Source organism: Lampetra fluviatilis, chromosome 13, assembly GCF_964198595.1.
Source record: "Lampetra fluviatilis chromosome 13, kcLamFluv1.1, whole genome shotgun sequence".
Classification (NCBI taxonomy): domain Eukaryota; kingdom Metazoa; phylum Chordata; class Hyperoartia; order Petromyzontiformes; family Petromyzontidae; genus Lampetra; species Lampetra fluviatilis.
Window position 1 is genome coordinate 12,878,357 of NC_136287.1, and position 18,547 is coordinate 12,896,903.

The following is an 18,547-nucleotide window of genomic DNA, read 5'->3' on the forward strand; positions in this document are numbered from 1 at the left end:
TCTACACTCACCCGAATGGAAACCTCCTTTCCACAATAGGCATTCATCACATGAGCAAAACACATTTCACCGGCCAGAGGTTTAATTTTTTTTATTAAGAAGCAAAAATTGTGGCTTGTATTTAGCTTACAACACGTGTCTAATTTATGCGACTGTACGGCTTTATTTTCAGCATTAAAGTATCTCACAAAAACAATACCATTCTTGACTAGTTTATGTTGTAAATGTGGATGCTTGCAATAGTTTAATACAATGGTGGATATAGGTGCATCAGGAAACAAAGAACCACGTACATTTTGACTTAAAACTTTTGTAACTGCAGGAATTCATATTTTTGGTTCTTTGGGTAAAGTCACGGAGATAGAAAATAAAACTAAAATAAAAATTCAAAATAATTGCATTTTTATATTATTTATTACATTTTATTAAAAAAAATGTATTTTCTATCTACGTGACTTTACCGAAAGAACCAAGAATATAAAAGAACCACATCTTTTGACTTGTCCTTTTCAGTGTAAATTACATTTGTCGTACACACATAGAACCGACACTTCTATAGAAACCTGCATGGGCATCAGAGGAAAGAAGCACATTTTTGAACACAGCCACATGCACGCCAGTAACTGAGATCATGTTTTCTCGAAGTCAAATGTGAGTTCTGCATGCTTCGTATACATTTGCATGTGTGACCAAGTGGCAAAGACAAAGATCCCCCATATAGCCTTCACAGACTCTTGGGAAAGCGTTGTTAGCGAGCACCTCCGAATTCCGGAACGGCACACGAGGGGGTGGGTGGCCAACACCACGCCCGGCCGCCTTTGTCTCCCTAGTGGCGATGTTTGCACACCGCACCAGGTACTCATTTGAGGCTGATTTCCCAGGACCGGTTCAAATAATCGTCACTGGTGTTGGCCGGACTCGTGGTGAAGCGCACGAACCGTGACAGCACCACTCCCCAGCGTGGGAGACCACATTCGCTTTGATCTGCTCACTCCTTTTGGCCCGAATGCTGCGTTATCAGCTTGACCGTGAGCTCCACGTTTATTGTGTTTCTGCAGCAGCTGGGAAACAAGATGGTTTGACTTTCAACGCAAACGTGATTTGTAACGTTGAAATTTACCCGTGTATCGATTCATATTCTTAGCTTGTGTTGCCTCCGAAACGTCGTGATTTTTATTTTATTTTACTTTTATTAATTTAATTTTTTTACGTACGTGACTTTACCGAAAAAACCTAAGAATATGAATCCTTGCAGTCACGAAAACTTCAAATCTAGAATAAACGTGTATCGATTGTTAAATTGTAATGTGCAATGTAATTGAGGGAGTGTTGTCTTAGACTGTTGTTGTTATTGTTTTGCAGCCTTGCCCCAAGTTTGCATTTGGTGTTGACATATTGGCGGGAATTGATGTACTTGTCAAATTTGTACAACTATACTTTATATTCATTCATTAAAATAAATTCCGACGTTACCTTTTCTCTATCTTGCTAGTGCAGATGTTACTGTAAGGGAAGTCCACGTGTTTTTTTCAAGCAAAGGGAACGGAGATAACAGAATGCGCCAATCCCTCCGAGGAACGCCACTCTCAAGAGGGCAAACCAGGTAGACATTCTTTGCAAAGTTTCTTTCACTTTGGAGTGGGTTGTGCTGCTGGGTGGCACCCTGAAAACAGTATAAAATTCCAACCACTTCCAATTACCTCTCCCCACTTGGCTGTCAATTCAAATGCGGAATGTGGAACATGATTTGCAGGTGTAATTGCGCCTCTCTCTTGACGTTTCCCCGGCTGAGCCCTCGTCCCACCCACCTTAGATCTTATTCCACGGTGTGGAATGCAAGCGGAGACAGAATGCATTCCACATATGGCAAAGGCGTTTGGGCGAATCCTGTGGTGGAAAACTATTGCACAGCTACTTTCTTGCAATAGTAGATATTCCGTTTACCAATATTCACTATTCACGTCCAAATTAAGGAATTAAACACGACGCACTTTTTTTTACCACGGTTGCCAAATAGAAGGGCCTATCAACCGCGGCAAGGCAGGAGGAGGGCACACACGACGACAACACAGCAGATAAGAATGTTTATTCAGAGGAAGTGGAGGAAAGTAGTTCCAACATCCATCAATTCGAGGACAGGAGGGAAGGGATATTTTGCTCCCTACAAATATGGTAGTTGAACACAGTACTGTACGCGCAAGACGAAACGGCCAAAAGGGATGCTGGTATAGCATAGTCAAATCACTCAGTTTCAGGAAAGACAAATGTTGCAGCTTACAATGAGGTGCAATAGTTGAACACAGTACGGACCAGAGGAAACAGTCAAAGTGAGTCCTTCACGTAGAGTTCATGTAACGATGACTGGTGGTCGAAGCGATAAGAGTGATACATTACTGAATGAGAATGACAGGGATTGTCGTGGATCAGCGAGCACAGCATCAACCCATCAACCGATACGGTGCCGCCAGCGATGGCAGGATGTTAACTCCCTCGCCTGGTATGCAAGCAGGGCCTGGGTTCGGTCCTGACCCTGATGCCTGCTGTTTATTTAGAGTTTTCACGTCTCTTTCCCCGTGGTCGCTTGGATTTTTTTATATACGGGTTTTCCCTCCACCATTTAGAATCAACGTGCGTTAAGAGTATTTGGCTGTTATACATTTCCACACTGCGATAAACCACTTCGTTGAGCTATCATTTGCTATCGCCAGGTCGCTTCTGAAGAAAGATCGATTGAGCTCAGTGGGCCTAACCTGGTAAAATAATAAGCAGCAGTAAGTCCTTGATAATTACCTTCCTATTTTCCTGGCATATTTCATCCTCATCCAGTGTTCTTGTAGCACTGTTACCATATTTTCATCTTTATAGCATAATCGATCCTCGTTCTCATCGTTGTATTTCACCTTTTTCCCTCCCATGTCTCTACACAACACCCCGAGACGTTTCTGCTTTTTTTTTTACAGAATTTATTCGCCTTCGATCTTTTTTGCATGAAGCAAAATTACATGTTCGGGAAAGTCACAACAATAATTATTGTACACGTGCACATCAGGCACATACTGCAGTTAAAATATGCACGCGTGGTATACACATCTCTTTATTTCAACTCATTGAAACAGCATGCAGTTACACAACCCTGTGTCAAAAAAAAAATCACATAAGTAGGAAATTGTAACATGATTATATATTTATAGAAATGGTTTTAATATTAACACAAGAAAAAAAATCCATTGTGACTTGCACAATGCAATAAAAAATTGCACTTTTATCTTTTTAAAAAATCTAAATATGTAATACGAGAAAAAAACCCGGACAAAAGGGCATTAACAGAATCGGTTACTTGAAAAGACAGATATTCTGAAAGGCAGACAGTTTATCTTATTCCGATAACACGAGATTATTGTTAAGTTCTCCACTTAATTCATGTGACAGTCATACAAACAACTCTCCTGCAAACTCCGAGAAGACTTATTTACAACTTGCCTAGGTTCTGACCACTCAAGCACAGCCGGCAATGTATCGCGATACCAGGACGACAAGCACTTGGCAACGACTTCCTCGTGGATTTTTTCGGATTGTACCGCGTGTTATTCCGCGTGATGTCCGACGTTTCGCTCCACGTGCCGGGAACTTATCCAAGAACTGAAATATTACATTTTCATAAAATAGAAAGAAGAACTGAATGGAGCTCCCCTCCCGAACAAGCTCAGAGGCACGTGGAAAAAATATGCCAGGCGTCTTGTTCAACGGCAGGCGGTACAATTTTACAAACGCGTTGGAGAGCTACAACGCGTTGGAGAGCTACAACGCGTTGGAGAGCTACAACGCGTTGGAGAGCTACAACGCGTTGGAGAGCTACAACGCGTTGGAGAGCTACAACGCGTTGGAGAGCTACAACGCGTTGGAGAGCTACAACGCGTTGGAGAGCTACAACGCGTTGGAGAGCTACAACGCGTTGGAGAGCTACAACGCGTTGGAGAGCTACAACGCGTTGGAGAGCTACAACGCACACACGCCGTGGTATAGTGTTTGCAAGTGCCCACTCAAATCCAAGAACTGATGTAACAGTGACAGCATTTGTAACAAGACACCAGGTGGGATTACTTTAAATACAATCTAATGTTATAGCAATGTGTTAGGTGGGGGGTGGGGGGGGAAAAAAACCTCAACTGGATAGGTCTTTAATATAAACCGTATTTTTTCTAACCTAATGAACAAATCTGAAGTCTTCCTTGTGAGTACCACCAAGGGCCCAGGGCATCGACATCCAATGAGTTGACGACATCCGTTACACGTCTACTCTTACTTCCGATAGGAACGCACGTTTTAACTAATGAGATTATTCTGCTGCTATAAATGTCCAACTGACAAGGCCACCTCGTTCACCTATCATTTGTAGCCAGGTCCACTTTTGAAAAGTAAGTTAATACCTCGGTGGGCTTCATCTGGTAGGATGGGGATAGCTTAGTGTTGTGTTTGTATGTGTTTGGGAGATTTTTTACCTTTCCACTCCTATCATGTTTTGTATTGGTGTTGTGACGTTCTTACCTGCTCCCACTAGATATCTGTTATAAAAAAAAGTGTTATAACTCATCGGATACCTCCAGTATGAATACATTCTGATTTGACTCTGAATATAAATTGGATGTGTGTGTCTGTGTAAATGCCCACAATGCAAGGGCCACATCTCCACTCGAGTTCGAATGGCGATTCGATGGCGTCAAATGTCCTAAAATAGGGATGGCGCAAGTCCCAATTGAGAGTTAAGACGTCTCTCATGCGATGATATAAAACATTGTTGTTGGTCTTAGCCAGGGCTTAACATTCCCAGGGAATATTTTCCAGGGCGCCAGATTATCCCCCCCACAATAGGCAGCCAAATAGTCAAAATAACGAGTCAAGGAATGGCTCACGCAGCTTGTACCACTGTAACTTGCTGAATATCTTCACTGAAACCCCCCCCCCCCCCCCCAATTGGATCCAGAAAAATACGAATTGAAATATTTTACTGCGCTCATGATAGTATAATTATCACTCTCGTGGCTCAGGGCGCAATAAAAGCCACCAACCTATGTTGCCGTGTAGGCAATAACTTGAGAATGGGAGAACTTGTTTCAAAATCTGCAAGCGTGCAAGCAATGCATCACAGAGCGGACTTAACGGGGAAATAATGTACACAGGACAAGCATTGGACAAAAGGGTTCAGTATACCGAGAAAAGGGGTCCCACTTCAAATCCCATTGCACACACTCCGACTGCAGCATCTGCAATAGTAAAGCCATCCTAGCAGCAGGCATGCACACAGCGTTGTACTACTACTACTACACGTAATGTAAATATACAATTGTATGAATCATACAGAACTGTACAGTACAGTAATGTTTGTAGTAAACTGTACAATGGCCTGTATCAAAGAACAGTAATACTGTATACAGTAAACCACAATGCATAGATTTGTTTACTTAATTAAACAAACTTAGAGCCCTTCTCCAACATCCCACTGCTGGCCAACTCACATGGGCTCCCCACGGACATGTCAGTCGTGACGGTTGTTCGACCATACTTCACCACGGTCGTCAGTGTGAATCGGTGAAGGAGCAGACGGACCCAGGACTGGTTCAGATATTACTTGCCAAATGTTCGCCACATTCCAGAACGTTTTCTGTCAATATACTCGTAGAACCTGTTAACGACACGTCCCAAACTATCGCATTCTCACAACAGAGTGTTGTGTCCTTCGTCACTTTGCTAAAACCTTCAAACCACCGTAACAAAAGCGTGTTAACTCCATTACACGTTGACCTACATTTAGTTTGGATTATTAGCCGCTGTGTGTCTTGCCCTCCCTGCCAGCCTGCTGGGATGGGTGGCATTTCCACAACAGAATTGGGGGTTCAGGATGGCAATGAAATCCGGTGGCGACCTCAAAGCGCGGACCCCACGAGGGCTTTCTGTTCTCACACACACACACAGCAATTGTGCAAAATGCAGATGATGGTGTAGCCGCTTTGCGAAGGGGGGCGCCGATTGGGAGCCGTTGCCAAACGTGATGATGCACGAACAATCACGAGCAGGCCAAGGAGAGGGGCAGGGGGGGGGGACCAAGGAGAGATTGAGCCAATGTACGGCGAGAACCACTTTAGGGGGCAAGCAAGTTCATTTGGAAAGATGCCGAAAGCACCAACAGGAGCTTCTTGGCCACCGACAATATTTTCGTGACGTCTTGAATGTTGTTCCCTTGTTTGATTATCCCCCCTCCCCATATTTACTGCATTCCTTATTATTTACAAATACAAGCAAACTCGTATTTGGCCAATCATCAAAAACCATGACTCCTGAGCCAGGTGCATCGGTGAGGCTTTCTCAGAGTAATTAATCGCTGCCGCTCTCATAACAGTAGAGGTGTGCATCGAGTTCAAGCCGACACCTTCCAAGAAGGACCCCGACAGGACGTGGGGGGCATGATCAGCCATACAAAGCTTACCTTCTGCGACTGCCAAACACACACCGAGACTTCCGTTTACAAAAGCTCGTACAATAAAGACACGGGCTGCGTGACACGCCTGGCTGCGAGACGACAGCTCTTCGCTGATGGACCCACGCAGCACAGTCAATACATTTGTTTCCTTCCGCAAAAAACCCTGGTTCCCTCACGGTCGGTCAGCCGTCACGCGATCCCCGGCACCCTCGCGCACAGCAATCTTCTGTAACCACGAAGACGACGGCAAGCTGGCTGCCAAGGTCACGTTCACTTCCACAACAGCACCGCGATGTTCAACAAGACGGCTCATTGGAGGGGGCACGGGGGGGCACGGGGGGGCACGGGGGGGCACGGGGGGGGGGGGGGCTACGGTGAGCCCCACTGCCCCATCTTTGACAACGCCAAGCAATGAATGTTGAGACCACCGGCAGATGCCGACCTTGAGCTGGGCCCCGGAGGTCATCGAGGAGACGTGCACAAGTGCGCCGCACATTTCTATGCCGTGCATGATGGACTCAACACGCTCGTCACAAAAGAGACCGCTTCGGACACTGCGAGGGGAAGAAGGACGATGCATGGATATATTTTCCAGCGGAGACTTGAGGGCGTTGCTGGGGGTACGGGGCTCACCGAGCAATCCCTGTGGGAACAATGCGCTCAGCCACCAGCTGGAGGGACATCGGAGGAATCGGCAGGAATTGGGTTACCTGCCAGCCAACCTAAGCTGCCATGTCTGCCTGCTTGCCTGGGCTGCTGACCTGCCTGTCTGCTTGCCTGCCTGTCTATCTGCCTGCCTGTCTGTCTATCTGCCTGCCTGCTTGGTTGCCTGTCTATCTGCCTGCCTGCATGTCTGTCTATCTGCCTGCCTGTCTGGCTGCCTGCCTGTCTATCTGCCTGCCTGCTTGGTTGCCTGCCTATCTGCCTGCCTGTCTGCCTGCCTGTCTATCTGCCTGCCTGTCTGCCTGCCTGCTTGGTTGCCTGCCTATCTGCCTGCCTGCCTGTCTGTCTATCTGCCTGCCTGCCTGCCTGTCTATCTGCCTGCCTGCTTGGTTGCCTGTGTTCTCCGCGTGCCTATCTGGGCTGCTCGCCTGACTGTTTGCCTGCCGCAGCTGCCACGCCTGCCTGCGTGCCCGAGCTGCTGGCCAGCTGACCTGCTTGCTTGCTTGCTTAAGGTGGAATTGTTTATCAGCGACAAAGACCAAACTCTCTATTGTTGTGAACTCTTGTCAATGCTCGCTGTCAAGCATTATAGAATTATGGTTCTTGGCGAGTTCAATGTGCATATTGACGTGGACGGAGATCCCCTTGGAAAGGATTTCATGAGTTTTTTTGAGCACTGTTGGTTTTGTTGAACACGTATGAAGCCCCCGCGATGCACATTCACGGTCGCCCACTTGATCTAATTATCACTCGTGGTCTTGACACCCAGAATTTGTCTTATCAGCGATTCTTGCAACCTCAGTCTATTTTGTTATTACTTTCGAATAATACCTCGCCTAAATAAACCCCCAAGACTATTGTATGAAAACACAAGTCCCAATTCTTCCACTGCTGGGAAATTCTTGGAAGCTTTCTCCACTTCAGTTCCTATTTAATGTAGTGTACTCGCAGACATTTCAACAGCTCCACCCTAAGTACTATTTTGGATATCGAGGCACCCCTTACAAGAACAAAACATAAATTCAAAAGGTCATCCCGGTGGTTTCATGATACAGCTCGGGAGCTTAACCGTGCGGGCTGTAAGCTCGAACGTGAATGGAGAAAAATTACTCAATTACAGTTCTTATATCTCACCTGAAAAAAAAATCTGATTAAATATAAAGCTGCTCTGTCTTCAGATAGATCATCAACTATGGTATAAACATATAAGAATCATCCTTGTGTTCTATTTAAAACGATCGCTAAACTAATAAGCTGGAGTTCTACATAAATACACAATTACCAGCGGGTTGTGATGACTTTATATTCATATTAGAAATCATATCAGATAAAAGACTCTACCTAGATGATAAGTTCTGTAATAGCCATAAAGCTACTCAGGCCATGTGAAAGCAGATCATATCTTTGAAGTTTTTGCTTCTATTAGCCAGCTTGATCTGATCTATTTAGTTGTTGGGACAAAATTAACTACATGTGCTTCATACCGTTCCCACTAAATTGTGTCAAGACGTATTTTCTACTTGAGATTTTTCTATGCTTTCTTTCCATGGAATATGCAGAGAGATTGACGCCTTCATAACATCCAATCCTTGCTTATAGCAATGCTTTGTTTTCTGGCATTCACGGAAATGTGCGAGACCCGACTGCGGCTTGTGAAAAACTCCGCTCCTGGGGATTTAACAGGAAGACATGATTACATCACGCCGGTATTGGCAGCCCGAAGTTTGCTTCCTGTGAGATTTAGGATAGATTTTAAGGTCACACTTATTACCTAGCATTAAACGGCTTGGCCCATTCATATGTAAATATTTTTAACTCTGTATATATACCAACGCGACCAGGATGCAGGATTGCTCACTTACCCTAAGGGTTTAAAAAAACACAAAGGTGGTGGTGCATTCAGCTATTCGCCCCCCCCCACCCCCAAATGATGAACTCTGCTGCTGCCTGTTTCCGTATGGGAGTTGCCAAAGGTTTCGGTTTTTAAAGCTCGATTAAGACGCTTACGCGAGCTATCGTTCACTTGTTTTACACTCTATAGCATTGCATTTTAAATTAATCTCTGTGATGAATGTTTTCATCACTTATTACTGCCGCATAGTTATCGACGGAATTTGATTTCCGTTATGCTGTGGGTTTTTGTTCGTGAAGTGCGCTATACTGAATTAAAACATGTATTGATTGTGTAAGAGCAAAGAAGGCATCAATGTAGTAGTAGTGTGGCCGCTAACGGCGATCTAAAGGTGCTTAGTACAGCAAAAAAGATATGTGACGAGGCTCAGGTTATATAAGGCTTTAGAACACCGTGTTTTAAAAGTCATATTTTTGTAACTGTCATCAGCTATTTTGGTTTATCAGTGAGAAAACTTGCAGTTTTACAACAAGATGCCAAAGTTACCCGCATGAGAACACGCAGAGTTGGTGTGTTGTCTCTGTGTTACCCCGGCAACGAGACTGCACATTGCCAGGGGCGAACACGGAACCCCCTTTAAATCTCAAGCGTCTTAGGAATTACATGGAATCGTCACTTTAATGGGTGGGTGGGAGTATGTGTGGAGTCACGTGCACTAGACGAGTATTAAAATAAGTACAGCACAGAATGTTGAGAGAGAAAAAAAATGATAACTCGTATGCACATTCCGTTATAATATTTCAGTATCTGAGAGTTTGTATTTTCAATTTACTGCGGACACTCAAGTCATTTGAAATTCATTGCCTGTAAGTGGGCGGAGAGGGGGGGGGTCGATATTTGAACATCGCAGACTCCACTGTGACGCAGGCGAGCTTGAAGCACACCGTGTTTTCCTCACCTCTTCTTTCCAAGGAAAAGCCGAGGAGGGGGTCAAAGACTGCAAACGTCCCGTGACACGCGGAGCGATTAAAATCGCCCCCCTCTTACATTCTTTGCGGTCAACGTGACCTGAGCAACACAGGCGGACCGAAGAAGCAGCCTCGACTTGTGCTAAGACATTACTTTCATTTTTTTAAAAAGGCGCAAAACGGCTGCAATTTTCCACATCGACTGAAAAATCAGAAATACCGTAACATGTTCCCTGGGTCATCTGCTGTTTGAGGGGGGTGGGTGGAGGGACAGCTTAGTATGCAACAGCTGACTTATCCTTCTACAAAGAGCCATTTCACAAAAACGCCTGCGTATTTCATAACCCGTGATAAATGTACGATGCGACACTAAATATGGCATTAAATACGTCCAGAATACATGCTTTTGCTTAACTGTTTCATGCATCATTTGTCACGCGCAACAGGGGTAAGGAAACCCTAACTACATGCTTGATTTCTACTACTTCATTGATTCTTCTTTCTTTCTTTAATCTTCCGTTGGCAAACAACAGCTTTGAAAATCTCGCCTACGAAACATTTTCAACTCGAAGGCTTTCAGGTCCTACAATAGGCACAAAAGTACGTGTCAGTGCGTGTCCAAGTTTAAACCTGTTTTCAGGACACCTTGTCCACAAAGGCACCGCAGAAAATTCGAAACGGAAGTCCGCAGCGTTCGTCACAAACCTCCACTGTGAGCAGGGTCCTCGCCAACAATGCTCCGTCACAGATTTTTGTACTTCTGTAAGGAATCATCCAGGCGACCGGCGATGGCCTGGTAGAACGCAATCTGTTGCTGGAGGTAGAGCTGCATGATCTGCCCAAAGTCCTTCACGCGCGTGCAGTGAAAGTGGTTGAACTCCGCTAGGGTCGCGTGTGACACCGTGTTGGTCCGCGTTTGAACCTCCGTCAGCTGACCGGCATCCATCTTGCCCTCGTCGGCTGCCCGCTGGCTCTCCTTGACCTTAGCCACAGCACCTGTTGGCCACACGGAGAAACGATTGCGCTGAATTATAAAATATCTCTAATTATTATCCACTTCACATGTTGATATTCTTAAGTGAAAAGGACATTGCTTTTTTTCAAATGTCATCCGGTTGCCATGGTTATGATGAACTGCAATGTTAACTTTTTTGTATTTTTAGCATTTAGTAAATAAAACGCCCTTTTTGAGTCGTGAGCTACGTATGTTATAGGTGCTTTAAGAGGGTCAGATAACTTTTACAACAAATGTGTGGTACAGTGCACCTTTCATGTCAATAAATCATTAAATAGTCATGCCTTGTTTTAAAATCATAAAGTGAACGAAAAAGACAATAAAAATATGTAAAATGTTGCTATATAGAATACATTTGGAATGTTCTACCACTGGCTAGAACTTATATAATGGGCTTCAAGGAGAGGAAACTAAACTGTAGTCCAGTGTTTATTAATTGTAGGCCTCTTGCAAGTTGCACCATCGGGGGCATGATGCAACTTCCGCCAATGCCGTGAGGTTCCTGCAGTGTGCAGTGGCATCATTTGCATGTGAATATAAATAATTGGTATTCACAGACGAGTAGCCAGCGAGGGATAAACGAGGACTGGAGTGGAGAAATACTGCTCAAGCTGGTAGAAATCTCAACTATGATGTGCTGTTAAGCCTGACGAAATATATTATAATTCCTAAAATGGTGTTTATAAAATACTTTAGTTTATACATATTTAGGCAAGCTTGTCATGATAACTATTACAATATAGTTATTTGAGTTAGGCCTCACATGAAGTTTAAGATTCAAACTATATAAGCAAATGTATTCCCTTTGTTCCAAGTGTCTGCCTAGCAACAGCACATGGTAGATTAGACGAGAGTTATCACATTACACGTGACAAATGACGAACACTGCTATACTGGGACAACGCAGTACCAATTTGACAGGGTTCTAAAATTGATGGCACCTAAACAATAGAAAAATATCACAGCAGCATTTTAGGTTATTCTCTTCACGCCAATGCCAGCTACTGTATATGAAAAGATTTGACGTAAACAATCTACACCTTTTTGTATGTGAATGATGTCTGGGAAATTGGCGAGCAGTCCTTGGTAGAGGCACGTCACGTCCATCAGGGGCTGGAGGTCCTGCTGTGGCTGTTGTGCAAATAGCTCCCCGATTGCCACGTAGGTGTTGCCTGTGTGGGCGATTGCTTTGGTGAGGTTGTCCGAATAGTGCTGGTCATCCTGCTCAAACGACTGTCCGAGATTCTCGAACACCTGGCCCATCTTCTGAAAGTCGCGCTTGTAGTCAATGCAATGTTTGCGTGCCATCTCCCCAGCCGTGCCATTGAGCAGGACCACACTTTCATCCATTCTTTTGGAGAAGCTTCTGAAAGATTCGGTCCGTGCCTCGACGTCCTGCAGGTCCAGGTGTGACGTTGGCGGTGCACTGATGGTCAGGTAGAACTTGGCTCCCACGGCATCATCTTTCTCAGCCCTTCGCTTGCCCTGCTTCCACGCTTTCTCGTCGGTGCACGTGAGAAAGTGCTGGAAGGCGTCGCACTGCGCGAGCACCGGATGGCCCGTCATATGATTCATCCAGAGGATGAGGCCCCGCCTGCGCTTCTGAACAAAGTCCTCCACAAAGCGCCCGGTCGCCTGCTTCTCGGGCAGGTGGGGCACCGACACCACGGGAAACTTCTGCACCAGGCGACCGTACAACCAGTCGAAGTGCTTATAACGACGGCTCACCGCCCTCCCCGTGAACGTGGGCGTCAGGCGGTAGGAGATGAAGCTCTTCATGCCTTTGAACTTGGTCTGCTTGGTGGGGTCCTCGATGGAGCAGGTGAATGGGAACGGGTTGTCGGGCCACGCCGGCCCGCGGTCCGTGATGTCGACGCGGACGCGGTCACCCACGTTGACGGTGCAGCCCGTCACGTCGCCCGAGATGAACGCCTCGCCGCCGGCCTTCACGTAGCGAGACAGCGACGAGACGCCCAGGGCGGAGGTGACCGTGCCGTTGGCCCCGAACTGGCCGTGGGTGCTGCTGCTGTCCACGGTGGACGAGTTGTCGTCCCAGTCTGCATCCCAGTCGTCCTGGTCCTGCTCTGCGGGCTGCTGGGGCCACGTGCCTGCTGGAGCTTGTTGCTGATGATATGCACAACAGCACGACGATGGCGGTTTGGATACGTCATCTACTTTCACGGTCGCAAAACTTTAAACATGTTGCCATCATAACATTCATGAATACCACGAAATTTGTTTTTATTATTAAAATATCAGCTGTTCTCTTCAAAGTAAAATCCACCAATTTTATGTCTAAAATACGTTATTTTTTTACAAGTCTACCAACCTCGTGACCCTCTAAATTTTGCAAATGAAAACTTGTCAATGGTATCGCATCTGGTTGCAGTGGAAAGACATTACATTGAGTATCTTTAACAAGGTTCCCTCCATGTTAAAACCAATTTCATTACAGTACCCCAACTAGAAATTGCCCATGAAATGTCACGAGTGAATTCCCCTCCCACCCTCATATACCAACATTCTGTAGTAGTGAATCTCCCAGCCCTTACACACAGACCGAAATCACAAATATCTCCCACGTGGCCTTGAACAAACTTTCGGGGCAGGTCCTGATATCGCCAGCGCCACTCACGGCCGCCTTTGCATCACCAATGCTGAGCTATTTGTTCTATACACCAGGGACTCAATTCAAGTTACAATGATTGGCGATACTGCATGGGCAGAGGTGCACGAGCACAAATAACAAAATATTCAATACGTTCGGCAATAACACTGCCTCAAAAGAACATGTAAAGTTTTGAGCCATTGGCCCTCTTTTAATAGCACGTTATTTAACGTTGAGTCGACCTAGAGGAGGAAAATAAATGGTATAGACACACGGCACTTTCGCATCGGCGGTGTGCAAACCACAGCACCACCACTCCCCAAACCACTGCACCACCACTCCCCAAACCACAGCACCACCACTCCCCAACCACTGCACCACCGCTCCCCAAACCACTGCACCACCACTCCCCAAACCACAGCACCACCACTCCCCAAACCACTGCACCACCACTCCCCAAACCACTGCACCACCACTCCCCAAACCACTGCACCACCGCTCCCCAAACCACTGCACCACCGCTCCCCAAACCACTGCACCACCGCTCCCCAAACCACTGCACCACCGCTCCCCAAACCACTGCACCACCGCTCCCCAAACCACAGCACCACCGCTCCCCAAACCACAGCACCACCGTTCCCCAAACCACAGCACCACCGCTCCCCAAACCACAGCACCACCGCTCCCCAAACCTCAGCACCACCGCTCCCCAAACCACAGCACCACCGCTCCCCAAACCACAGCACCACCGCTCCCCAAACCACAGCACCACCGCTCCCCAAACCACTGCACCACCGCTCCCCAAACCACTGCACCACCGCTCCCCAAACCACTGCACCACCGCTCCCCAAACCACTGCACCACCGCTCCCCAAACCACAGCACCACCGCTCCCCAAACCACAGCACCACCACTCCCCAAACCACAGCACCACCACTCCCCAAACCACTGCACCACCACTCCCCGCACAGAGACAACAAAGACAACGGATCCTCTGAAGCCTAGCGTTGTTGTTGGAGCATATTCTGCGAGATAGAAACACTTAAGTCAGCACACACACACACAAAGACACTGAAACACACACATTTTAGACTAAAACAAACATATGGATTAAGTTTTACTGCATCCAGATTTTTTTTAAACGCTTCCCAGCAGCTTCTCAACTCAAAAGACGGGGCAGAGAGGGTTCTTGCAAGAGTTTTTAAAATATATAACCAGTTATTAAGATCAGCACGGTGATAATATTCGTTCACGGCTTTACCGATGACAACTCTCGGTCATAAATGCCGGAGTTAGTTATACAACTCCGTTAGTGACTCAACTCCGTTAGTGACTCAACTCCGTTAGTGACTCAACTCCGTTAGTTACACAACTCGGGACGCCGTGACGAAGATCCTTACACTGCATGTGCACAGTCCTGTTTAAGTACTGCCATGATGTAGGCGCCATGGTGCTGGTGCTTGCCGTCTTATCTGCCGACGAACACTTTACCCGGACAGCGCCCGGGTGTTGTAAGAATCTAAGCAGGGTTTTAAGCCTGGATAGTCCTTTTTAGATTTGCAATCACCACGTTCGTAAACACGCAGGGCTGCAATAGGCGTTGTGGACAGAAGAGGACGCGGCTAACAGCCATCGCTATGCACCAAACCTTCCCAAATCCACACTGACCAGTTTGGTGAAGTATGGTCAAGCCCCACACCCGGCAGTGTATTGACAAGACTGCCGGCGTGTGCACTTGACTGCTCCACGTGCTTGCGTGTTCTAACCCATTGCATGGCCACACCATTGAGCCGGTGTCTATCCACTGCTGGGTTGAAGATCTTCGTCACTGAACTCAGCGCTGCTGCTGCTGCTGCTGCCACCAATTCAAACATCGGAGTTGATCATTTTAACAAACAAAAAAAGACCCGAAAGGAAAAAAAATCCACATCCAACGTCGCAAATCCCAAACACATTATTATTATCATTATCTCTCGGTCTCTCTCTCTGTATCTCACCTGGTTGTAAAAAGTCTTGAAATTGTGCGACTGCTGCTGGTTGCTGGCGCTCCAGGCTGCAGCGGTGGCGGTGGTGGTGGCGGAGGTCTGCGCCAGGCTCCCATCGCGAGCCGATGAGGCCACTCCACCTCGCTGGCTCCCGGCCACATCCCTGACACCACCACAGCCACCACCGTCACCTTCGTCGTTGTCGTCGGGCAAAAACTCCACGTACGTGGCCGGGAAGAGACCTCTCTCGCCTCGGATGTTGGTGCCCTCGAACCATCCGTCGCCGACGCCCTCGTTGAAAACCGTGAGGACCTCTCGCTCCCTGATGGAGATCTCGCCCTCGTTCTCGCTCTGGAAGTCGTACAAGGCGCGGGCCCGGCGCGACACCATGGTTCAACGGCGGTGCAGGACGATGAAGACGATGATGATGGTTGAATAAGGATGGAGGGGAGGATGAACCACCGTTTTTGTTTCTGAAGCCGAGCAACGGTGGAGTTTGGTGTGTGAGCGAGAGGGCGGGGCGTGTGAAGCGTGATGGGTCCGGTCTGTGTGTGTGTGCGGGAGAGGAGGGAAGAGAGAGAGTGTAGCACGCCCTCTCTGTCGAGGCGACGTCACTAATGCTAATACACAAACAACAACAACAAGAAGAAGAAGCAAAAGGGAGGAAAATCCCACGAATAGCCTCTAACCACGCCAGGCTGTTTGGGGCCAATGCCGTTTGCGAAAGTGTTGTGAGCCCGGCTGCCTTTGTCTCCCCAGTGGCGATGTTTGCGCACAGCAACAGGTACTGGTCATCCAAAGGCTGAGCAAACTACCGTGCCTTTTTGTTTGTACTAGAGAATAATAAGCAGGGAAACGAAGAACGCGAGCGTGGAGATGGAGCCATGGAATCGTTCGTCTGGTGTGCTTTTGGCGGATGATCGCATTGCTGGATTGCGAGTGGCCTTCATCCAGGAGTGGTATGACAATGGCTGATGATGATGATGCTTCAGTACAGATTGGGGGAGAGGGAGAGCCGTGTTTGGGAATCAAAGTCAAAAGACTTGTGTCCGATTGTGTCCGCAAACCGCTCCCCATAAAACTGGTGTCCGATATTAGGAAGCCACTGGTAGCTCTGCACTTTGAAATCTAAATGTTTTTTTTAAATTAATTTCTTTAGAACTGCTTTTGTGTATGTATTTAGTTGTGTCCCTCCCCCACACCCTCCGATCAGCCACGGTTGGGTATGTACGGTGCGAAAGAAGTCCAGCGTATTTGCTGTACCCCGTGCGAACCTTTGACAATGTGTTAACAATGTCAATGTGTTCAGTAAAAGATACAAGATGGCTTGAAGCAACCATAATTGACAATGATTAACTGTACAATGGTACAGGGAGAAAGTTAAAGGTGCAGCCCTGAAATTGCTTCCTCGGGCTACTGCTGGCGGATAAGGGCCTCCGCCATCGAGGGGAGCTCGAGAAATCCTCTCTCATGGGGCTTTTGGCCTACTCTTCCACGCTCGAAGTGAATCGACATCCAACGGCGGATCAAGCATGTTGGCACGGGACGTGTCCCTGTGTTGCAACGCAGTTCACACAGTGACTATTCACTGCTGGATGAATGGCCTCCAACCACAGTCCATCGGAATTGATCTCTCATCCATGCACATCCTGGCGGTATCGCTGAAGTCCTCACACTGCGTGGACCACGATGAACCACCTTTGCATTTCCACAATGTGCCGTACGACAGAAGAAGAATAAGAACTAATCTCGTCGTCCCATCTCCGTGATGGTCGTTCCCACAAATCGTCGCCAAGTTACTCAGCGTCGCCCATTGCGCGTTAAAGCCTCGAGAAGAGTTAACGGACGCACACAGCAAAAGACGCGGCGTGGATTTCCGGATCGGAGGATCGGGATTGTGTTTGGCAAAGCAATCGCCGCTCCGTGATCCGCAACTCCGCTCCGAGATCCGTGATTCCGCGGTTTCGCGCGAGCCCTGGAGCGGAAGCGCCGCCGCTGATGAGCTGGCGTCTCAGACTGCTCCAGAACAGACAAAGGATCGAGATTTGAAGCTTTCGTGACTGCAAGGATTCATACTCTTAGGTTTTTTTCGGTAAAGTCACGTAGGTAAAATAAAAAAAATAATAATGTAAAGAAAATATTTCTTTTATAATTATTTAGTAAAAATAAAATAATTATTTTATAATTATTTTATAATTATTTTACTTCTATTATTATTTCTATTATTTTTATTATATACATCTTTTTTTACCTACGTGACTTTACCGAAAAAACCTAAGAGTATAGACAAAGGATCCCCTCCCACGGGTGTAGCGTACACAGGCCGATGGGGCAAGTGCTGTTAGCGAAGCACCTATCATTAAAATGCATATTTATGTACTGGAGGAATCCGATGCGCTATAAAGCAATTTTTTTTCACAGATGCCCAGTAGGGGCGGGTCAGAACGTTAAAACGACAAACAATATAAAAAAAACACACAGCAAGACGGCAAAGTACAGGAAAGACAAACAGAACACTCAAAACAATGTACAAGTAAAACTAAACCAGTGTTTCTATATTACCAGGTAAAGCCCACTGAGGTATTAACTTATTTTTCAGAAGCGACCTGGCCACAAATGACAGCTGAACAAAGTCACTTATTGTATATGGAGAGGTGTAGCAGCAAATCAATCTAAATGCACGCTTCTGGTGGTTACGTAACGAGGTGATTGGTGTGTTCAGAACTCCACCCGGCCGCATTTGTCTCTTTCTCCACGACTGTTATTTTAGACACCGTGCCGACTACTCATTTAAGACTGAGTCAACTTAGGGGAGGACCCATGACGGACCAGTCTCGATTACAATATCACTCGCTGCCACACCGATGTTATCCGTTGGAACTCAGGTGGGTCGGTTGTAATCACTGCGCCACCGCTCCCCAACCACGAACAACGCGGACGTCCTGATTTAAAAAAAAACCTAATTTCGAACCCAAACATCAC

At 46.7% G+C, this 18,547-nt stretch overlaps 1 protein-coding gene across 1 annotated transcript; it reads right to left on the reverse strand.

Annotated features, from left to right (window-relative positions):
• Positions 1-4,962: 4,962 nt before the first annotated feature.
• On the reverse strand, positions 4,963-16,094 carry LOC144935554 (sorting nexin-18-like). The gene is made up of 3 exons (XM_078862325.1): positions 15,578-16,094; positions 12,014-13,097; positions 4,963-10,954 (listed from the first exon to the last, which is right to left on the reverse strand). The coding sequence occupies exons 1-3, from the start codon at positions 15,953-15,955 to the stop codon at positions 10,701-10,703; spliced, it is 1,716 nt and encodes a 571-aa protein (XP_078718451.1). The 5' UTR covers positions 15,956-16,094; the 3' UTR covers positions 4,963-10,700.
• Between the last annotated feature and the right edge of the window lie 2,453 nt (positions 16,095-18,547).